At 36.2% G+C, this 25,714-nt stretch overlaps 1 protein-coding gene across 1 annotated transcript in view; it reads left to right on the top strand.

Annotated features, from left to right (window-relative positions):
• Window positions 1-25,714, top strand: part of LOC139822586 (nephrin) — a 196,698-nt gene that overhangs the window by 12,428 nt on the left and 158,556 nt on the right. The window contains exon 3 of the mRNA XM_071794433.1: window positions 24,183-24,315. Coding sequence (XP_071650534.1) covers window positions 24,183-24,315 — 133 coding nt within the window. The remainder of the gene's footprint in view (window positions 1-24,182; window positions 24,316-25,714) is intronic.

The following is a 25,714-nucleotide window of genomic DNA, read 5'->3' as shown; positions in this document are numbered from 1 at the left end:
TCTTTCGTCTTTTTAAAAGACTTCTCGGTGCAGATGCAACTGCGCACGTGCTTCGTGCAGCAACACATCATGCGCATGGTGTTCTCTTTTTGAAAAAGAAAATCTCTTTTATGCATGATAAAACCATCAGCTCCTTAGGACAAATTTATCGCTGCACGTGACGCTGCAGAAAATTTCGTACAATTTGTTGTCTTAATTTCGCGCAAGTTTTCATCGCATTCCACTGCACTATGCGGAATTAAAATTTGCATAACTATTTTTTTGTTTATAGCTTTGAAAATTTTATTCTAAAAGTTATCCTGAGAACTTATATTTTAAATGCACTACTTATCATTATAGAGATCATGTAAGTAATATATAAATTTAGTTATTTTTGTGCGTAATTTTCAGGCAGTTTGAGTTGTGCATCGGAGTGTTAATCCGGAAGTGGTGGTTATATTTTGCTTGTGAGATATTATAAATATCGTTAATCTAAATTAGATCTCGTAATATACTAATCTCTTATTTTTACTGTTATCTAGCAGATACTGCTTTGGGGAATGTGGCAAATTACGTATATTTTTGGAAAAGTGTTTACTTTGCCGTAAGCATTTATGTGCTTTGCAATGTTGCGTTGTGTAGATCAATAAGGATGAGCGGGCGGATTCGTATTCCAGTTCCGTGTTTCCTGCACGCTCTACACAATGTCTTTTCTCTCGAGGATGTCGTCAAACAGAATGTCAACATTCACGTAATATATAACAAAGTTATACTCGAGAGAAAAGTGCATTTATAATAAATATTTGGGAAATGATTTTGAAAATTTGATCTTATTGTCTTTTATCTCTTAAATATATACATAAAACGATATGTGTATTGCGAATAAATGCGCTTCGATGAAAGCTAACAATGAGTAATGATACTGAATAAATGAAACTATCAATATTACTTGTTGTAATTTAAACTTGCGGTAGGTTGATGAAAAAATGATTTCGACCGAAATTGGTTTATTTCATCGATTAACTACAGGGTTAACGATAATCTCGTTTCGTGGTCGAGCCCACAGGAGTTACTCTCTCTCCAATAAGGGACAAGTTTCGAGAGAAGCAACTTCTGGAGGCTACCTCAGTCGAAGTTACGAGTTAACGGTAATCTCGTTGACGAGTCTACGACACACACAGTCAGAATCCGTCCGACGCGAGTTCTGCAATTTTTGGAGTCAAAACCGCAACGTGTAAGTGCGCTAGACCCTCGGCTCGTTAAGAAGTTCGCGCATGGCAGCTTATCGTGAACGGAAGTACATTGCTCTATTTAGGACTCACTGTGATTTCGGAACCGTTAATCCTTCAATTCTTTAGGAAGACACTTAGATCTCTAATGCATATATTTTTGACTTAATATCTTTGATAATTAAAGAACTACACGAATTAAAATAGCAGGAAATTTGAAATTCGACAAAATAATGCAAATACAGATCAACACAACATGCATTTTTTTTTTTAAGTTAAAATCTTGTTTGAGTAAAGATTATTCTGAGTAGAATAATGAATAATAAATTTATTTTGCTTTTGAGTTAGACTCTTCGCGCCTTTTGCAACATTAACTGTTTCTTCTTTCTCTTTTTAAATATGAAACAATGGAGAGAAGATTGTTTGGGTTTGGAAAAGCTAATGAATTTTATAATAAAACAACAAGCTCGAAATTTTGTTTTCATACTTTGACTCTCAGGTGCGAAACTTATTCGATTAAAAGCTTAGGGGGGATGGAGCTCGAAGTCGCAAAAATGTGTCGCGTTGTTCGGTTCGCAAATCGAGGTCACCGCGGTCAACAGGCCCCTCTCGCTCGTTAACGAGTTTGCCAAAGTCTCGTCTTGGGTATCGACAACGAGTTGGGGATTCCGCTTAACTCGTTGCTTTGGCAAACTCGAGGACACTTTGTTAAGCTTAATCTCCTTTCACGGTTATTGGGTTCCGCTCTTTACGAACAAAAGGACGCGAGGCTGTCCGAGGAGGACTCGAGTCCTTCGGGATACTGGATATGACAGCTATATTAATGCAAAACCACGCGGAAAATTTATTTTGGATTTTATTAACTTCGCATATTTTTGCCGAAGTTGAAATAACCTCCATTGCGATATTTTTTTATACTATTGTGGTAATTGAGAGATTCTTAGCAGAAAGAAGACGGCGTTTCTTGTAGAAAATAAAAAGCGCACTTGCGTTTATTACTGAGCGAATTTTCGTGCAGATTTATTTAAATAAGACTCAATGATAAAAAACACATGCTCTGTTTTCCTATACAATTAATTATTAATCCACCCAAGGCAAAATTGAATCTTGAGAGAATATGCGATTATAGGAAAATGAATTTTTAAATATCTTTTTTACCAAAGAGCATCCCTTCAGAGGAGGAGATTTTAAATACTTTTTACGTCGTACTTAAGGCGCATCCTAGGAACATGACATGCACAGCTATTATATTACCACAGTCTGACAGCCGGTAGCACGGTCTTAACGATTATTATCGTTTTAATAAAATTTTACTTCATCAGCATCTCGTAAAAAGCGGTTAAGAAAGAAGTTTCTGCCATGAGCAGTGACACAAAAGAGCTAACTTGATAAAAGACGCCTTTGTAAAGCCAAACAGATGACGCCGGTGATTAACATTGTGCTTTTACATTATACTTAGAATTTGAAACTTACGTTTTTCTGCGGTTGAAATAATACATTGACAAATAGCATTTTAAAAATTGCATTAAAAAGAATATGAAAATTATAGATTACGTAATTTCTCTTATTTAATAATTAAACATTGTATTATGTTTTAATGCAGTAATCGCTTTACGTTGGATTTGTGCACGCATATCCATTATTGCCACCGTGTTTCTTTTATTATGCGCTCAATGGAGTCTGAATAGAGTTTAAATTACTCAATAATAACGTACTGTTTTTTGTGAAATCGAGTATTGTATTATACTGTCATTTCCACGATCGATATTCAACAACACGACATCTTGAACAATGACATATAAAAAGTATCATATTTTGCATGTGCGCGAAATCGTTATATCTTTTGGTCATTAATTTTAATATTTTTTTCTCTCTCAATTAAAAAAGCTACTATGCCCACTGTTTTTTTTCTGATATTCTATTCGTAGAGTAGAATATCAGAATATAGTAGTAATTAAATATATAGAATATACAATATATTAGAATAAATATTATATAATTTTATTATATTTATTACAAGTACTTTCTGTAATTTTACAGTCACACATAATATAACTTATTTTTCTAATATATACGAAATTCTTGTGTAATTGTTTATATTTATGTGAAATATTCTCAAATATCTCTCAAGTAAAAAAAATTCTATATACTTTTTATAAAATTTTTTTTATAGAAGGACGAGGTATCGTGTTATAACAATCGCTATTAAAAAATGTTTTTGTTTTGTTTTATTTACAGAGTAGAAAATAGAGTAGCTGTTGCACATAAATAGTTAAATGTGCATCGCACGGAACGTCATGCTACAGCTCGACTGGTCATAGTCGTAGATTTTAATCCTAACATGACAAATCTATCACCGTTATTAATCGCCGCATTGCAATATTACGAGCGTGTCTCCGGTTATCTTAATGGTCGCCACTCGTGGATCTAATAGCGTCATACTCGCTGGTACAATTTAGCAACTCAGTCGAAGATCGTAGCATTGATCAGAATACGTCGTATCCTTATCGTATAGCGCGTCATTCATCTCGCTCCACGGTTTATAACTCGTATATAATGCACGCATTAATATTCAGAGCCAATCTGAATTATCGTCGCCACTATAATCATGTCTCACATAATTATCGCAAATTGCAATACGGGTTCCAATCTACACAAAACACATATAGTATGTCAACGTCGAGGATTCATCAAGATCGTTTTCCTACAATTAATTATGATCTCCATGTTTATAATTTGAAACACGAGTTTTGCCTCAAGTGTTCCCGCCGCAGTGGTGGAACGCGATAATTCGGCGAGAAAAAATCAGTTAAATACTACTAGTAGTTAAATACCCTCGTAGTACGCGTAACCCCCATAATTTACGAAATTATCGCAACGTACTTCGGGCAAGTTTTCCTTTTTCGTTCTCGCGGCGGGCGGCACGTTGGCTCGCGGAATGCGTCGCGCGTATCTCGAGATACGTAGAAAGTTTACTCGAGATAATCGTAATCTCGCCTGGACTTGCGCGTACACCGTTAAAACTTTGGCACAATTATCCTCCTACGGGTCTCTGAAGAGGGTTGAAGCTGCCTCGGCCGAGTTGTCCGGGACGGCGCTGATATTGGGGGAAGATTGAGGAGGCGGGAGAGAGGAAGAGAGAGAAAGAGAGAAAACGGAGGGAAAATTAATAAAAATATCTCGAGGCCCGTGCCCCCGATTAATTAAAACTTCGGACGCCTCGGGGCGATCCATTGGTCGACTTATACTACTGCGCCCCGCCCGGAGAGATATACGTGCAGCAAAGTTTCCCTCGCGAAAGAGGCGAAGGCGTACCGATCACCTTTGAGACGGATTACGAAGAACTGTGGTCCGAGTTCCGCTAGAAATTCTCTTTATCATCCACGGTACTCGTGTTGGACGGCGGCGGGCGTCTTACGAAAAGGTAATTATCGGGAAATATTTGGCGCGAGTAATTCAAATGCGTCCGTGCGAGTAATTTAAATCCGATTTCCTCTCGAGGAAGATTTAACTCGGCGCTTAATTACTTGAATTCTTGTTCCTTACATTTAGAATAATGCGAAAGAGACTGTGCGATTAAAGTAGAGTTATGATCGTAAATATGATTATTGAGAAAGGGATAAATGGAGGTATACGATCCAATTTTATCGAAAATTGTCTTCTTTCTTATTAAATGGTTTCCCTAATGTAACACATCTCTTATTAAAAAATTGCATATCAATTACTTATAGGCATATACATATATTTAAAAAAAATTATAAAAATTTGAAAAAAGAAGTAGAAAAGGAAGGAATTCTCTTCTGCATAAATAAATAATCTCGATCAACTAATATAAATATAAAGATTAATTAAGTAATTTTGATATATACGTCAAAACAAAATATAAAAATTATCTGTTAAGAACTTATTTATAAAATTTTAATGTTTATACGATTTTCATTATTACCATTTAGTGAAAATCTATCTTTTGGTTAAATTTTGGTGAAAGAGAGGAATCATTGTGGCGCGGATGGTTGACCGAGTTACATTTCACATACACACAGAACCTTTCGCCGACGGCGCATTTGAGACAACAGCGGAAGCGAGAAAGAGAGGCAAAGAGGATAGAGCCATGACCGGCGGCACGGTTAACGAGCAGGATGTATCAATTAAAAGCCGGTTGGCGGCAGCAGCCGGTTTGGAAAACACAGGGTACAAAGTACGGCGATAGAAAACCGGCTCGCGGGAATAGTCCGCTGCGCGTCCGCGGGCGGAACTCGATTAATTACGAGTTAGCCTGGGACCCTTTGACGACGACGACAGTACATCGACGCGCCCACGCCCGTCATACTTCTCTCTCACCCTCTCTTCCTCTTTCTCGTTCTCTCTTTCTTTCTCTCTCTCTCCCCCTTCTCTCTCTCTCTCTCTCTCTCTCTCTCTCTCTCTCTCTCTCCTTTTCCGGTTTGTCGCTTTGCGCGGATCACGTCTCGTAATTCATAAACCGCAGCGCGAGTTGTCGGTTCGACCGGAACTACTGGAAGCGCTAAAGCGCCGTCGCTGGACACCAGCTCCGGAGGCGATTTCACTCGGCGGTTTCCGAGCATGACAAAGAAAAGTGGAATTATAAAGAGAATATCATACAGAAAAAGCAGAGAAAGAAGAGGATTGATCGCGCCATACAGATTCGAAAACAATGATGGCTTTAATACACAAAGGCGCGCAAGAAAAGCGCTTCTCGCGAAGTACAAATTTTACTATTTCCCTCGACTATACCGATTCTTTGTTGTTTCCAAATTGGAATGCTTTTTGTTACTCGAATTTTTTTTGCAAAACCTTTTGTTTTAGCGTAAAATATTTTTCTTTGTATTATCGCGCATATGTATGTTCTTTAATTCAAGACATACGCGAGCGAAATAATGAATTTGACGCAACATGTATAGTAATTAATTCTCGTCACGCTAAGTCCATCATGTTCGAATTTTGAGCTCTGAATATTTGCCCGACACTGGAAGCGATTCTCGAGTTCACCAGCTGCGTCCGGCATTCAGCTAATAGTCGAGTTGCATTAGATTGTCGACATAACATGCTACGAACTCTACGAAACTCAATCATAGTAGAGCAAAATTTGTTAAATGAGTCTCCTGTTTTCGGAAGTTCTTCGTTATAAATGAATCGCTTATTTCAGGACGAGCGTGTATAGAGGTCAACTTTGCAACAGTAATCTACGCCGAGGCAAATGCTTTTCTTCTATAACAACAGAAACTTTAACAAGGTACTCATTATGGTCCTTGTAATATTATGTAAAATGTACAAACCTCGCAACATAATGACAAAATGCTGTTGGAGTAACATATCTCGTTCAGGAAAGTTATTTTCCCTTGCAATATTAGTTTTTACTTTTTCTAAAATTTACTTCAAAAATACTTTAAAATATTTAAAATGTTTAAAATAGTTTCAAATATTTAACATGTACTTTTAACTTAACAATGTGCTACACGTAATATTCACTTTTCCTTTATACTTATCTATTATAGCACTTAGAAAAATGTTTCTTTTAATTTTTATAAAGTTTTATCCTTGTACATCAGACATTAAATATACCAATAATATAAATATGAATTAAATATTATATTAAATATAACGATAAATAGATGTAAAATAAATTAGATGACGCAAGCATGTTATGAACATCTAAAAATCCTTCTTCTAGTTACGCGCTCCGCTTTCTAACGTCGCCGTCGTTAACGAGTGTAGCTGAGTCATAAAAATCGCGCTTTTTTTTTAACGTAGGTGCGGACACGTGAGAATGGCGAAACCAAAAGCGTTGCGGTTTTTAGGTCGAAGGTCGGGAGATCGTCGTTTAAATCCGATAGGTCATGTCACTGCAACGCGGTCCTTTGCTCATCCGTGGCTGGTTAACAAGCTTAGTTTAAACACTCGTTAGAGGCGCCTGATCGTCGTAGCGAACAACCGGGGCGCATAGCTATGAGTGTAAGACACGCCGCACTCGGTGTGCGCGGTGCGAGGGCCGTTTATGATGGAAACTAGCTGCAAGTGTGTGCCTTGCGACACGGCGAATCTCATTAGATGCCACCACGGCGATGGCTAAGGCTGATAATATCATGCGGAAACACGCGTAACGTCGTTTAGGACGAGCACGCCCCACCGCGTCATTTTAACGCGTGCGTGCGCGTGGGTTTGCCAGCGGATTTACATTTCGCAAGAATTTAAATAAATTATGGTGGTCGACAAATTCGCGACCGCTAATGCCACCTTCTACGGCTAGTTTTAAGGACTGCAAGTTTTTCTCGTTTACATCTCGGCCTGATGTAACTCGTCCAACCGTCATCCAACATGCGGATCAAATTAAAACATTATACGATTAACTTGTCTACGAGAAAATTTTGATCGAAAGCTAATAAAGGAGATAAAAACACAAAGAAACTTTTTTCTATAAATTTATGCTTAACAGATATAAAATTATTGTAAAATAAACTATAATAAATAAAATATAAACTGATATTTACCAGCTTATCTTGCTGTGACTTTTCCATTTTCGACTTTTCCCTAAAGCGCTTTATCCGCAAGATTTTTCATTCCAAGAAATGTTTTTTCTGCGTCTTCACTATATAAAATATATAAAATTTATGATCCATATGGTACGAACGGTGTTACCAAACTATGTGAAAAATGACAAAAGTCTTCTTACTTCTCTCGGCTCGCCCAGATATCTGTATTATAAATATATATGTATCCCGTTGTGAAAAATAGTTTGAGTGTCGCAAGAGAATGCAAAAGTTAGCATCTATGTCGATGGTAGAACGAGAAGTTTAATTTATTATCGGCGCGATAGAACTCTCGCAGAGGCGTAACTTTTTTCACGGTGAAACCCTCGAGTATTAATGTTAAATTGGCCGTAACCGTCCGGATTAAATTGAAGCGGCGTTTTTGCTTAGCTGGACTGCAAATGTACAGGTCCGACCGCCTTTTTACATGGCCGTTCCATCCGATCCGCCATTGAAGTAGAAAACTTTAATCTCCTACGCAAATGTACTGAACGAACGGAATCGCTGACGAAGTTGCAAGCTCGATGACTGCTATTCGGAAATTATCTTTCACGAACGCCTTCGCAAAAGAAACCTCGATTAATGAAATTTATTTCAATTATTTTGTTTTTTTTATTTCGCGCACGATCTTCTACTACATATCCGCCGAATTGCCGGAAATGAACGTTGCTCTTTTTATCTGCGATCTCTTTCATTTATTGAAAGAGGCTTTTTACTTAAAAAAATTTAGAAACAAAGTTTCTAAGATAAAATCAAAGAGAGTAATCGTAAAAGTACTTTGTAAGAATCAAAGCAACTAATAAATACAAACTACATTCTTTAACTTATAACTTTCTTTAAGTTAACTTTTAGATCAAGTTTTAACGAAATTTTAATCTTTCATTATCGAGATATATTAAAAGCGAAAAAAAGATTTTTTTGAGAGATATTTATTTTGAATTATTAAATTTTGGATTATTAAAGAGAGATTTTAATTTAATTAATATGTGCCGGTAAATTTTATAATCTTTTGAGTATAACGCAGTAATATTTACAATTACGTCATTATTATCGCAAATATGTAAATATAATCAGAAACAAATATTAATTTTATTTTTTACATTTACAATTATTTATCAAATAATTAATAAGCATTCTGTCGAGTGTTACCGACAATACCGACCTCTGCACACGCCCATGATGAGCACAAAGCAAAGCTAAAATATCATTAATATACAATACCTTTTTGTTCTTGCCATTAATAACTCGCTGTAATGCTAGAATTATAATAGTTACATTAACAAAGCGTATCGCTACATATCTGCACCTGCCGTCTCATTACGCCAGCGGATTTAGCCGGCGCATCAGTATGCTTTTTTTCGGTTTCTTTCTGATTTGATTACTTTTTACGCGAAAGCAAAACGTTTAATCCCACACGCACGTGAGTGTGATTGAGATGACTGTGCTGGTGTGACTGCAACTGCTGAAAAAGTTGCAATAGTTGGACAAACGAAACGACGACGACGACCGACGTCTTTTGTGTCCCTGGTAAGCCAGAATTTTCCGAACAACATAAAGATAGGAAGCGCGGAAAAGAAATTCGAACGGATCGATCGGCCGAGGGAAGGTTCGTCGGAAAATTGCCGCCATTAATCCCAGTGCCTTTAATTAGGGAAGAGCGTGACAAACGTCGGAAATTTTTATCTAAATCGAGCCCGTTCGTCCGCGGCATCCTCGTGGGGACAATTTTTTCGCCGTATTTCACTACCAGGTTTCCCACGAGGATCCTCACGCCGCGCCGCCACGAGGCGACCACTTAAAGGGCCATGCATTTATCGCGGGACCTGTCGCCTCGACCTAAATTACGACACGTAGATGAACCGCTCTTTTATTGTTCTTCTGTTCGCGTTCGCTTTGAATCCGCGAGATTTTCGTGCCCGATGTTAAAGTGTGTTGAACGAGTCAGAGATTCGCAGTTCGAACATCGAAATATCATATCATGTAGACTATGTAGGGTAAATAGAATATTTATCATAGTGCAGAAATATACAATACGTGAGACATTTCTATTGTTATTTCTATTTTCCGATTCCATTGATATTTCTATTGCGGATTTCTGACGTTATATTTTTTGACAGTATCAGAGAACCATGCCATTTTTAGAGATTTTTACGTATTTGCTTTTACCAGTGCACGTTTTTTCGGACATGCATTTTAAACAGAAAAGCTTGCAAGAATATCGAATACTTTTTGACATTTCCATATGTTATATTTATACATCGTTGCTTCGAACAGCCATCGCGCGAGACGAAGAAAAAATTATTTTTTAAATAGAATTATAATTAGAATTAGATATTGGACTAGTTTCTACCTAACAATTATAAGAATTAGTATTGTAACTCAAAAGAAATTTATCGAATCAATTTATCGAACGAGGTTATAAAATCTGATTTATTTTCCAATTTTTTCTTCTTTCTGTTATCAAAAATAAAACACGAAAATTTTAATGAAGTAATAAAAACGAAGAAGATATTTGCTATAAATAGTGAACAGGTACTAATAGAGGCACGTAAAGTCTAAAAGCTTAGATAGCGTGACAGAACTTTGTCATACATCAATCCGCGTATCTTGCATCACGGTTATTGATCTGACAAATACGTGGAGTGTAATGCACCGGTGTATGCATTGCGTGCAAATGAAACTCTCACAATGTCCTGGGATTTCCGACATAATGTATGCAGAGATTGTCGGGGAAAGATTGTATCGGATACTCGCAACCGAAGGCATCAGCATTTTGTGGGAATCCGCAAATTCTTGACATGCTATTACGGAAATATTAATATCTCAGAATCATTAAAAGTGGTTGATGAAATATGTTCAGATTCGTAACTAACCGGATGTTATTATTGAAATTAGTTATTCGTAAGACAGCTTTCAAGCGCACGAATTTTTACTTTATTACAAAATATAATATTATCCGTGATGTCTAAAACATACGTATCTAGTGTGTTAGCGCGTGATAATCCTTATGGCTGCAGGCAGTATTCAGAACTCATTACACTTGTGATTAGTCAGATTGATGTTTGCGTAACTCGGCAAAAAACGCGATGCTGCAACGTAATTTCGAAAATTCAAGCGAAATTATACTCGTAATTTCCGCTGACTTTGACGTTAGTGGAAATTGTCGGTCGGAAATTCTGAGCGATATTGGGGAGAAATCTCAAAACGTTCGCCCGAAATGTAACTGCATTTCTTGCAATAATGACTCTCGAATAATTTACCTGCATTAATAATGTACCCATTAATGTCGTTACTTTTATTACATTATCGCGCTCTGATTCGAGCCGGTGTGCGATATACACCATTCCGGAACGATATGCCGTCCGTTTTGAAAAATTCATGGATCCAGCTAATTGCGCGCTGGGCGAGGGTATTCCTTCTATATTTCGCCGCGTACATTTCGAGCGTTTCGCATAATAATTTATCGCGATGCGGTCCCCAACGAGCGCGGCACTCGATGCAATTAGTGGGACTGCTAATTACGACTGTTTCTTTGTTGTTTCGCTTCGTTTTTCGGCAAAACTCATTTTCTGACCACATTGCGTCAGCTAGATAATAGTACAAAAATATGGATAAAACGTGAAGGTGTCATTTTATCTATTTAGCGGATCTTATATAGCTTTTCCTACATTCTCTCTCATTCTTTCATTATTTAATAAAATGTCTAATGCCTACACTGTTGGAAAATTTGTGTTAAATATAACATAAATTACATGTCCAAAACGGTCCACTCAAATTTTTGTGTTAATTTAACATAATATGGATGTGTTAAGTGGTAACACTGATATTATGTTAAAATATTTCAACAGAAAGGAAATGTAATTCTGATCGTAATTTGAAGTTAATTATATGTACAATTAACATAACTTTTATGTTGAAGTTGAGATTGTAAGATAAAATCACTCTATTTCTGTAAATTTTTATTCCTACTTTTTTTATAGAGTAAAATCAACATTCTTTTTCTGTAAATTGTAACACATTTAATAAATACGTTCAAATTGTGTTACTTTAACATATTTTTTAAGTTATTTTAATTATTTTACATTTTGAATTTGTAAAATTCAATTAACATAGCAGGCATATGTTAAATCTACACACGTATGTGTTGATTATTTTACACAAAAATTTTAACAAGGACTTTTTCTAACACACAGGACCTCTGTTTTCAACAGTGTATTGTTGATTATGTATTGCGCTAAAATTACATATCCTTGAATATCAAAAAGAAATTCTTACTAAAATAATATAGGAATATTTATTTATTTATATGAATATGAAAGTTATCTTGCCATCAGTTTCTTAATGAAATTCTATTCCTCTTTAAGCACGCAAGCTATAATTTGGAAACCACTGAGCCACAATGATGCGGTATACTGTGGTACGTGCCTATAAAGCGCTTGTAGGATAACCGAGCTCTACTATCACGCCCTATTTTATCATCTCCTCGCCGCCGCGCCGTTATTCCTTCCGACTTATATATCAAGATGATGTCGAGAGAGCCGCGATTTCTCGCGGCTCTTAGACGATTTTAATTAGTTTCGAGGCTCATTAATTCTGTATCGTCGCGCACGAATGATTTCGCGTAAGAGGCCTGTTTTGCGCAAATAATTAATATAAGCATTATGCTATAATAATGCTCTCTAGTTCGCGATGATTACACTGAATAAATGAGCAATGCGAAAATGTTGTGAAAATATTTATTATATTAACACAACCGGTCTTAATTAGTGCTTATATCTCGCAAGTCAATTTGCCAATACAGCTGTTTTTTTTTTAATTAGATTTTTATTTTTTCCTTACGTTTGTCATATGTTATATATTTAAATATATAAGATCCATATTTAATGTTTACGAAATGAAGTTTCACTTTAGTAAAATATTTTCTAATATTCGTTATGAAATTGTTTTGAACCTTTTGAAACTCTGCAAATGCTTTCTGCCGCGTACTTTCCGGATTATCTAAGTACTGATGTTCACACAGACTTCGATTACTCGAATGAGTCTAAACGCACGGATTACACGCATGCATATTTACGCGAATGCGCCGCTGCGTCAAGGACGGGCTGGACGCATCGAACGGGCTCTCAATCCAACGGATGCATTTAGTGCATCGTGATGACGTGAAAAGGCGAAACCGATTTCATTCAGCCAATACCCTTTGGCTCGTAAATTCCAAATTCCCAGTGTGAATAAATCACGGGCCCCGACTACCATATGACGAGTTTGACTCGCGTCAATCGTTTTTTTTTTTTTTCGGAATTGGCATGGAAGCGCAAAGTGTTAAGAATGAAATTTAAATTAAAAATTTAAATATATTTGTCAAACAATAAATATTAAGATTGCAAATGACCAATATTGAAAATTACGTGACTGCATATAAAATATAAATAAATTTTTATTAATAAATCTTTTATTTCTCTCGGACATTGATTGATGAATTTAAATTCGAAATGTCTTGCCATGCTGATCGATATTCTTTGCAAGTTTGACACGACAGAGTAAAGTAGGGACTGTGCTCGGCTTAGGACTGCTAATTATGGGATTAAGATGAATTATGCAAACACGTCATGGCTGTCACTCTATTTATTTTTATCAAGATTGATCGGTATAACTGCTATAATTTAATTTAATTTCTAATGTCTCCTCACGCCAATCATTATTTATGAGACTAAAGTGTCTGCACATGCTAAGGATAGAACGTTAAGCCCGGGACAAAGTAAGCAAAGCGACACACACACATACGTACATATTCACTCACACGGGGTGTCGTACGGAGTAAGGCCACTAAAGCTATTAGGACTTAAAAGTTACGCGAGATCCCGAGAGTAGATAAAATGAACAGAACAAGAATATAGGAAGAGCTCTTTTCGAACGGTCTATTATAGCTATATGTGCAATATTTTACGCCGTCGCGGCCTGCTCGATCGACCGCGTGAAAAATCGCTTTTCCCGAGTAAGCCCTCGCTTACCGCGTCGCGATATATTTCCCAGGACGACGACGCCATTTCCGAGCACTCACGGGTAACCGGTCGGCGCGGCGGCGCGGTGCTCGGGACTCGGGATACGGAAAGATATTGGAGTGCTGTAAAGCGCGATGTTAATTGCCGCGAACGTCGGAAAACGCTGGAAGCCGGAGAGTTTCTTCGAGGGTCGCGGCATGGCCGGCGCCGGCATCGCTTTATCAGAGAAACAGAAGAGTAAATGGGAGAGTAAACAAGTATTCGAGGAATTGCTCTCAACGGATGGGAAAGGAATCCCGCTCTATTTTCCCAGTTGGTTTTCCGCGTCCTGAGAATCGTCATAATGCCGCATTATTATTCCATTAAGAGACAACGGCGACGTTTTCGCTCGTAACTCGACGAAGGGATGATTGAAGAGCTGAAAAGAAAAGTTAAATCCAAACTTCTGCCCTTTCATACTAACAATGAGATCTTGGAGTTTATGCGATTAGAAAGACATCTGGTGTTTCTAGCTCAGCAATAGAGAAAGATTTGTATATACATTTCATCTTTACGGCGAGATATAGGTATAAGTAGAAAAATAATAGTCTGTAACAAAAAATTAGATTAATCTAGAATATTTGAAGCTATACAAAGTGTAGAAGTTGCAATAAATCAGGATGCGGAATTCTCTTCGATTACTACACTTTTCATTTTAACGAGCAAATTATATTTTAAAAAATTGATTTCTCCTTAACTGGGTTTTCTCCTCAAATTGACGGCGGGTGGAATCTCGGATAAATGATTGAGAATTCTCTGTGCCTGTCTACCCCTTTCTCTTCAGTCCTTCCTCTTACCGCGCGATGGATCAATTAATTATACGACTGACAATGACGGAGCCCGGAGAGGAGAGTTCTTTTTCAAAATATACTCCGTCAACAATTCGCCGCGCTCGGTGATTTATGATTTCCGGATTTCTCACGCGGGCTGAATCCGCGTCCGGAGACGGATTCAACATCCGGAAAAGCGACTCGTCGGCGGCGGGCGGACGGCCGTGGAAATGGGATAATTTTTCGGGTACGAATTCGGGTCCGGTAATAAGGACATCAATCAGTCACGCCTAATAAAGCAGCGAGATCGATGATAAACGGCGCAATAGAAGTGGTTTGCGCTTACGCGCGGGATCGAGTCGAAAGCGAAGCGATAGCGGTTCTCGAACTATATCTCGAAGCTACGTTCGCCAGGAGTATTGTACAAACAGTTCGGCACGTAATTCGAAAAATTAAAGAAGTGAAAAAAAGACAGAGAAAGAAAAGGAGAAGGAGAGGAGAGAGAGCGGACGGTTAGGAAAAGGAAAGGATTTACGTTACTGTGGATGAAAGGGCGGCCATGTATATATAGATTTACCGAACCGGTGCTGAATAATGCAGTCTCTGACGTGATCTTTGCCATTTTCTCGGATACAATTTCTCGTGGAAAGCTCGGGCCCCACGAGACAAAGAAGGAGAAGGAGAGAGAGAGAAAGGAAGAAAGAAAAAGATGCCCGATTCACCTCAATTACATCGATTCCTTTCTGTTTGCTCTTTATAACCAATCTCTTGAGTACACGCTCTTTTTCCTTTCGCGGTCACTGTGAGAGAGCGGGACCGTAAAAGGAATATAGAAGGAGCGTATAGGATGGAAAGAGGCAGGCGAACGAGAGCGAAGATCGTCTCGCCGTTTTTCACAAATCAACGATTGGAAATAAGATTCGACAGCGACGCGACTTTTTTTTATAAATCTTTATGTCGCGGCACAGAGAGAAGGAATTGTAACCAATATTTGCATGAAACGTTAGCGCAGACTCCGCTTCTTATACCTTTTAACGTGATTAAACGTCGCAATGCGTCTGCACAAATGTGCAAAGTATAAAATATGTTTTCGTTCACTCTGATATAAGAAATTCGAAGATGTACTATTATTTAATTTATCGATTGACATTTAACACAACGTATAAATTTTAGGTATTTATCCTTATTCAAATTAGCTTTCTTGATTTTGTTTAAAAATTTTTGCATTTACCTAGTACTTCCGTCATACCATTTGTTTTATTTAGTTTTATCGTCATTTGCATATGACACGTTGTCACTTTGCTAATAGATTCTTATAATTCTCCGCTAGACTTTTTAATAAATCTTTCCTTAGAAAATAAATCATCTGCCTCGCGCAAAGATTTATGCGACACGAGAAAGACATATCCGAGCGAAAACTTAAGCCGCCTTAGCGAAATATTCATCTATTCGCCGGAAATGAATTTTGTACACGAAGATCTTACAATACCGCGACTATCGAAGCGGCGCGCGTCGGAGGCGACGAGCTCGCAGCAATGCCGGGATTTCCTTTGCGCGCAATTCGCGGCGTCGAAAGTTTCGGCCTTTTGTCGCACGGCAACGGGCTTCGATTCAGCATTTCGCATCCACTCTTTTGCGAGCACGCCTTTCTCAAAACTTTCGTCGTCTCGCACACCAGGCTTTTTCAAACGTGTCGTTTTCTTTTACTGCAGAATGGAAACTCCTAAAAGCTGATTTTTGCAAGATCGTGCTGCGATCATGCGTCTTTTGCCACGCGTTGCGCCGTGCCGTATCGATGAAAGTTATGCGAACGCGTCGTTCCCGCTCGAATAATACCGAATCATCGATTTTGACTTACATGTGCAGGTTCGCGATGCCGTCATGCTGTTATCGATCGCGTGAAAAATGATATACTAAGATCCGTGATCGGGCACAATCAGCATACGGCTCTTATACCGAAAGAGTTATGGAGCCTTTTCGATTTCTCCAATTTTGTTCGACAGTTATAAATGCTCTACAGGGAACAAATATTTTTTGATATCTGCAGCTGAATATTTCCTTGGAAATAACATAATTTATAATAACAAAAATATCGAATAGATTTAATGGAAGTTATTAAAGTCACAGACCCGTATTTTGGACGCACTTTTATCGATAAATGCCGCGCACATTTATTTCTGAGATGCTATAGTTCACGTTATATAGCATCCCAGAAATAAATGCGCGCATTTATCAATAAAAATGCGTTCAGAATACGGGCCAAAGAAGCAATCGAACCTTTGAACGACATTTACAGAGAAAGATAGGAAAGATTTAAATTTATTTTTATTAAAATAATCGCGTAAGATTAAAAAATATCTTAAGATATTTAATATGTTATGTAACCGATAAGTTTTATTTTCGATATTTTGAATTACTTTTAAGCCTGATAAATTGCCCATAATTGGTTTTGAAGTTTCAGTTTGATGTCTAAAGACTCAGGTAATTAAGATAGCTCTGCGACTTAGTCTCTCTTTTAGTCCATCTTCTCTCTTTATTCTTTTACCTCTTTAGGCACCTTATCTCTTTTCTCTCTGTTTCGTCGGTACGGGTATAAGAGGTATGGAAAAGATATTTCATGCGGTCCATTCCTTCCGTCCGTTATTCTCGTGCGCGCGGACCGGAAGGCAATTACCGGCTGAGAAATGTCTACAAAAGTGGAACGTGCGGGGTGGAAATTTCGGTAGGTCTCATGCCCTTTGTGTCCAGGCCGCATTTTAATTGCCCTGCCTCTGTACCTTTTCTCTTCCTTTTTCTCCATGCTACGAGAAAGTGTCACGGCCAGACCTTTTGCGAGCTCGAGGATGCCATGAAATATGATTATTCGATTGGCGCAGCAAAGGATTTCTTCTTAACACTACAATGAGCGAGAGGTAGAACCAGTAGTTCTACTCTCAAAAGCATTTAACTTACTTTATTTCAAATGTATCGATATTTCTACACTTTACTTCTAAACAATCAACTTTATATCCAAAGAAATTGTATCAATGCTCTGATAATCGTCACATCAATTAGTTTTTGTAATAGTTTAAAATAAAACTCAAATTTCTTATTTTTACAATTTTGTAAAAACAAAACATATAATAAATCACGGATTTAATGGGAAACAGTAAAATATTTTTTATTGTAAACTTTTGAAAAAAATATAGTTGCGTCTGTACGTGTGTGGAGAGAAATATTTAAAATAATATACACATATATACAAATTATACGTTAAAATAAGGGAAAAAGCATCTTAATTATCTGCGCTTTTTTTCCGTTTAATTAAGGAGCGCATGTTAAACATCAAAGCTCGCTGTTAGAAATTTCATTTTGCGTCACAAACGCGCATAATTAATACAAACAAAAATCTCGAAATAGTCAGAGGAAGACAAACATACTTTCCTTTCGCGGAAAATAAACAAAGAGTGATATTTAGCCAGAGTCGCTCCTTTTGTGCGTTTCAACAAGCCAGCGTCTGGCAGGGAGATAATTACGTAATAAGAAATCCGTCAGAGAATCTCGCGGCAGGTGATCTCAAACAACAGTCTTCCGCGAATAGCCGGCCTTCGTGGTTTTCCGGTTTTGTTAATTACACCAGTCAACGGAAGTGTCACCGGCAGAGCTTGGCCGGCACTTCCGCTCGACAACGTGCATGTAGAGCGTCATTGTTCCACGAGAAATTTAATTTAAATCGCAGCTTAACACGGCGTCCGACGGTTAGCTCTAATGTGATGCTGTTAAAATGAAACGTAACTTTTTTCTCGTTATTAGATAGTTCGCACACATAATTAATTATGAATCATAAACACTGCACTGTGTTATATAAGTAGAGATGAGATCAAGTTCAACATGTACTTAAAAATTCGAGTCAAATCCAATAATCATGTTTTAATTTTGGATTCGAGTAATATTTATAAGAAATAATATTTACTTGCGTAGTAATCGAATCTCGATTAGTTAGTTTCGAATTTTAGAATAAATGCTTGCAGGATCTATGTATTTCTACTATAAATCTTGGATAGATATATTTTTAGAAATATTTTTTATATAAAGTTCTCTGAACAGTAATATAAGATCTTATAGAGAGAGTAATTGTAAATATATATATATTTTCTATATATAAAAGAAGACGAGATTCCAAGAAGATGATATTGAAAAAGAAAACATTGCATTGCTTTTAGCACACGAGTCACTCAAAGAAAAGAGTTGCGATAGAGAAGTCTTTTAGTTGATTTTATAGATACTTTGTAAAAACAGTTACAAGATACCAAACTTTATGTATGATGTATTTGCAAATGTCTGACTTAAATTTTGAGAAGGTTGCTTATTTGTAAATTATATTTTATACAGAAATTACGTTCTTTTCAGATTGAAAATTGTGATGTTAAAACCGGTGTTTTTTTTTAATTTTTATTTTTTGCTGGTACTTTTTATTTTTATTTTCGCTTTTATTATCATTTTATAAAATTATATAATTTTATATGAATTTTTACATATTGGATTTCGCAACGTTTTTATTTATATTATTTCATATACTTTATTCTTGTTACATTTTTATTATATGTTATCATTTATTAATTTAAACATTTTAAGAATGTATCAATTTCATCAAAAACACACGGTTTCTACAATTCAAGAACATTTCAAGAAAGTACTAATTTTGTTGAGAACGTTGTATAACAATTCAAATTTTTATTTTAATTGTTATGTATAAATTCAGCACATTAATTTTTAAATAGTTCTCGCAACTGTTTTCTCGCGACTCTGCTGGTACTTGTTTATGAAAGTTTATCCATGACCACCAGTCCGAAGTATGTATACTTTTTTTCCACTACACATTGATAAACTCATGTTGTGTTAGCGAAATAGATGCACTTTTTTGTAGAAGAGCGCATAAATTTCACATTATTAAGTATATAATTTCGTTAAATTTTGCTTGATGACTAGCTAGGTAGAAGTTCTTTTACATGTTTTGCCAGTAGAAAAAAAAGGTATACATATAATGAACGAAAAGTGTTGTGTTTGAAGGAAGGAATATTTTTTATAATTTTATAAAATATGGAGTATGTATAAGAGCAGTTTCTACATTTTCATTTATTTAACACATCTCGCACTGAAAATTACTGCCTTTCTAGTCAACATTTTTACTAAGCACCTGTGTTAAACATTTTTAGTAAATTACATTTTCAACGATTTACTATTGTGTATAATTTGTACATGTGCAGCGTATTTTAATTCGGATATATATCTCAGTTGCTTCTTCGCGATTTTGCCTGTAGCTATTCGCGAGAGTTTGTCGAAGAACTTAACTCCACCGCGAAGCTTCAAGATGCTTGTTTCGGCAGATTCTTCGCCAGTAAGTCAGACTCCTCCTCCGTTATCTGTAATTGAAACGTTTGTATGATAATAATTGCTCGATAACTTATATATTACAGGTATATCATAAATTTCCGCAGAACAGTTGAATAAAGGTTAAAAAAGGAATACAAAAATTAAAATTAAAATTAATAAATATGTAGATATATTAGGAAATTTTCCCTTAATGATCCTTAATGACATTGATGAACATTTTATAAAATCTTTTCCCTTAATGATCTCGAAATATATTATTAAAATTATAACTTTAAATAATTGTTAACAAATTTAGGTATTGCTCATTATTTATTCGAAATTTATGAACAACTACAGAGAATGTCGTGCTTTTTTTTTATAAAACAGGAACATTGATGATGTGTCAGCAAGAGCTTAATAAGAATATAAAATTTATATATTGGCACATTAATTTTGCATTTAATGAACAACGCAATTGTTGAATTATCGGGATCAAAATGAAGACCTAATGACATGCAAACAATAAATAATTTAACGACATTGTAATTATTATTTAAAATTATAAAATATAATTAAATAAATTTAATGATTATTCGTGGTGTTACAAAACTTGCATCGCTGATTTCTTGTTTGAATATTATTATTCATATAGGTAAAAAATTTATAAATACAAAACGTATACGGTACCTGATATTTTTCTTTACGTTAAGACGAATCTATGTTATAGATTTTATGTATATTTACATTGTGACAAGTTACAATGGTATGATTTTGTAAAGAATTATCAAGTCGTAAGAATTATTTCTCTGTGAGTTATGCGAAGTAAGAAAGATTTGCAAAATTCTATAGCGATCAAGAAATATCTTCTCTTACGTTGCTATTATCGATATTATTCGCTATTGTTCATTCACATCTTCATAAATGCTTTCATATAATTTTTGTTCTTTTTTGTGTTCTTTCTACTTTAATATCATCCAAAGCGCATTTATAATATCATGTGCATTTTCAAATGAAACAGTCGAAGATTACATGGTTATTTATGTATTGTTTACTTTGTACAATTTATGTGCGGCAATTTATTTTTAAAATTGTGAAATAATTTAATCAATCATAACCTATAATACTCAATATACGCAAAATTAACATGGATATATTTGTTTGTTATAGACTCACTAATTAATAATGATACAGTAAAAAATTACTACATTTTATACATTTCACAACATAACATGCAAATACCATTAATTTATCTCATTTATAGTTTGTGTGTATTTTATTGCATGTGTGTGTGTTTTTGTAGTTTATATATTTCATTATATTGTCACCCATAAATTTACATTCGCACATATACCAATCTTTTTCATTAAAACATCTTTATATTTCTGAATGTATACATCGAAGTTACGTTAAATCCGTATTATATAATAAATAAATAGATATGATATAAATTTGTATCAAGTATAATCAAATTTAATCTGATTATTGCTGGGAATAATCAGATCTTGTAGCAGGTGTGTGGAAAAACTAATCTGTTTCAAAGTTTTAATCGACGTATTTTGATCGGCGCGGCGGTTTGCAAAATACATTTGCATCGAGCGATAAAAAATGCATGGCGTTCGAAGAAGTTTTTAGAGTCCTAAGGAACTATCAGGTTAGCACACCGTACAATGCGGCGTGTAATTCGTGTATCGATAACTTGTTACATGCTCGGCGAGAGACTCCGAAGCGTAAAAATCCGCGACGACGACGTCGCAACCTTTCAGATGCAACTGTTGCCGCAACCGCCATCGTCGCTTCTATTTGGTATAGACGACGATATTTCGTTTCGCAAGATATCAGCCGTGACTATAAATCCCTCCGAAGCAGAAAATCGTATCGTAAAATATTGAGATACCCGCATTTCCACATATATATCGTGTGTTCTTGCGCATTATTGCTTGCCGCTCATTCAAGCACATTCGAAATTATGTGAGTTCAACCATTCGTGGATCATACAATACACATAATTTAGAATCTTTTACGTCAGATCTATATATATATACCTCGTTATATACTATAAACTTAACTTATTTAGCTATAATCTTACTATTTTATTTCTTTCCTTCAATTTACATTGAACCACTAGTCTGACTAGTCCATAAGACACTTATACACAGAAAGCAAAGTTTCTCATCGATTACGACCTCGGCTCTGTTAATGAAAAGTCAATAATTTCAGGATAAGTAAAAAGATTGAATATCTAGGAAACTACTTTACGTAAATGTACTTTAATTGTACAGCATACTTGCAGTTTGAAAACTAAAATATCTCTTAAGATTTTTTTGACATATATATTCTTTTTTCCCTCTCTCTCTTTTACATGGAAAATTTTATACAAATGTGAAAATGTTAAGATGTCTTGAGTTTTCTTTCGGAAAATAGGCAAATCTAAACAAATATCATGTCGTGTGCGTATGTGTGTGTGTATATGTGTGACAACGTATGCACTACAGTTGTTGAGATCGGTGGCTCTTAGGTTGCACAATTTCTCTATAGCTCCCAAAAGCACACATACTTCTATAAAGTTATTGTAACGCCAGCATAAATGTAATATATGTTCTTGTGACGAAAATGCATGCACAGGGCCATCCTATCGTCGACTCTCTCTGGCGCGGCGTCGATTTGAGCAAGTTTTCTGAGCAAGGAATTGTCGAGATGCCGCAAAATTCCTTTTTCGTAGAACTCTCATTTTACGGCCTTACGGAAAAATAAAATCCAAAATCGTTCACGAACTTTCTACATCGCGTCTGTTTCCACGACGCACATGCACATTTCCACGTCTGTAACTGCTATAGAACTTCAGACGATAGAGTAATGATACAGTTTATTTCCTCTTTCCGTTGATGTCATTATTTACCTGTATGTGTATATGATATACATAAATTTTCATTCTAAATAAAAATTAAAGAGCAGTAGTATTTTTATTCTAATACTACATATTATTAGTAATGAAGTATTTTATGTGAAAATTTACTGTTTTATCTGCCAACGTTGACAGGGTCGAATTAGCATACGACTTATTACGCTCTATATGTCAAATTTCTATTTAAATCCATTAATATTAATGATTCGTAATAAATAGAGAAAATGCCTTTTTGATATTACTGTTGCCACTAATTAGCACAAATATCGTATCTCATTGCATTCTGTGAAAGATCAAAGGTCACGCTTTATTAGCTCCAACAAAACGACATGACTATTAGTGCGGATCGAAACATTTCTAGCGGGGATAAGAATTATTAAAGGAGAGTACGCCAAGGGATTATTCATGAGTCTTTGTGGGAGATAAAAGGAAGTTACTCGATAAAAATCTGCATTATTGTCAGAAATACTCGTCGACGAGCGACGGAGTAGAAAGTGTCGTGAACCGTGTTTAAGAAGCCACTTCAAATGACATAATCGATTTTCTTCATACCTGAGTTAATCTTATTGCTGGTTGTTCATTTAAAAACCGCGAGCATTATAATTTTACAAATCAATTATTCGCTTGAATGATTTATGTATGTATTGCGCGGTACGTACATATATCCTGCATCATATTGAAACGTATTAGTATCGATCATATAACATGAACAAGAAGATAATATTCCATGTTTCTGCGGAAACGTTAACATTAGAATTACAGCTTGATATTGCTACAGTTATAGCAATCGTAAATGTGAATGAAATCTAGAAATCGCGGACCATGTACGAAAATATATATATATGTTTTCCTAAATCTTGAATTTATATTTATATAAATAATTTGAACATATATAGAAGCGAAAAACGCGCATTTGCAATACATCCTGTCACGGTATCAGGAAAATATCGTATCAGAATATTATACTATATTTAAATTATGAAGAGTCTCCCAGGTGGTGTAATCCCGAAAACAACGTCACACATAAGTAGACGAGAGTATGGATACGCTTGATTCCTCTAATATTAACATTAAATAATCATAAGGAATCGCACGAGATTTGAATATCTCGCGAGAAAAAGTATACATCATACGCTGAAACCCCGAGATTGGTAAAATATGGAGTTTACGATATCTGGAAATCTTGTCAGTGATATCAGAATGAGCTTTCGACATCCTCTCGAGAGATTTGAGGGTCGTTGTACGGGCCGCCTAAAAAATCCATAACTCTTTGTTATCCGACGATTTCTCTTCGCTTCATTATTCTTCGTTTTCTCGCGCGCTGACGGTGAACGCTCCTCTGAATGAGACGTCGATGTGTGTTTCAGTACCCGTGGAGTCGATACAGGGAGTTGCGGGCCAGAGGACGATTCTGCCATGTAACATACAGCCCCGCGAGTCGAATGACGCCGTCTCCATGGTGCTCTGGTTCAAAGAGGACAGCGGCGAACCTCTGTACAGGTAAGTCGCATTGATATTTATGAACGATGGCCCCCGGAGCGCTCGTTCGCCCGGTCTCGACGCGAATCTCTATGGCGCCATAGATTTCTAAGCGGACTTAACCGTTCAAAGAACTCGGCTGTAACACGGATAGCGCGGCAAATGCGCAGATCTGGCGGTTATATGCGATATTAGAGATCGCCTTCCTAAGATAAATCGTTAGTATCCGTTTTTTACGGTGAATTACAGTTATATAATTTTGACGCTATCAATTTTTACTCGAGTCTCATTGTTATTACACATAAATAAGCAGATGCGGAATTACGAAATTAAATTAACGACAATTAGTTTAGCCAAAATTAAATGATAGCTATTGAATAATACTCTGCCGCGTTCTGTCTATAAAATTGTTTTGTTGTCTCTTTCGCGAGAAGACACTCATACCTTACGTATATCCGTCGCAAGGCGATTGTACATGCATAACGTTACATCACATGTCGTTTTGATTTTTCTCGCGGCGACGTTACAGAAAAAGTCACGTCAGTTACGAAATAACGTCGTTATTGAGTAAACGTCACGAGTCATTTGCGTCACGTTACGATCGCGTATCAAATTGCGGAATAAAACGATAATTTGCAATAACTTCATTCGGTTATTACCACGACGGCATTGTCTGGTCTTTATTGATATTGCTATGTCAAGTGGCAACCGTGATATTACTCGTTTTAATATGAATATTCGGTGGAACGTTGTTTGAGCACCGTCGCACAAAACGCATCTCCGATTGGAATTTTACATGAAAATAATTTAGTAGTTAATTAAATTCGCCGGATAAATTTAATGCTATCGACATTTCATATGATCTAACTTCTTGTATTGACATGTGTCGAATATGTCGGTCTCGATTCGAGCTGCGGGTATATCAATAATCATCAATACTGTTAGCTACTTATTTTGAATTAAATTTAATTTTGGTAAATCTCCATCATATCGTTAGGTATTAAAATAACATTAGTGCATTTTTTGTTACATGATCCATAACATGTTTGATCGTATTCTTGACAAAATGCATTTTTAAGAAGCAATAAATATGAACTAACGAAAGCTTCATTTATTTTACTCTATACTAAGTACCTATGTTTCTAACGACTTTTCTAGTCTTTCGCGGACGCGAACCTTTTACGTCCGCAAACGAGAAAGAAACTCCAAGACTTTGGAGACTCGAGATGCGATGGCGTGCGCTCCACCTTTCGATTTCCACGTTTTCGATCTCGTTGCTTGTACATCCTGTTAGTTTACCGTTCCGGTACGTCGTCGCGATGTACACGAAAGCCTCGAATACGAGCAAGACTACGATGGGGCAAGGATTTCGTTAAGCCACAAATCGGCCCCACGTTCCATCTGTTATACGTTACTTCGT

Source organism: Temnothorax longispinosus, chromosome 11 (genome assembly GCF_030848805.1).
Source record: "Temnothorax longispinosus isolate EJ_2023e chromosome 11, Tlon_JGU_v1, whole genome shotgun sequence".
NCBI lineage: Eukaryota > Metazoa > Arthropoda > Insecta > Hymenoptera > Formicidae > Temnothorax > Temnothorax longispinosus.
This window is presented reverse-complemented; position numbering and strand designations above follow the sequence as displayed.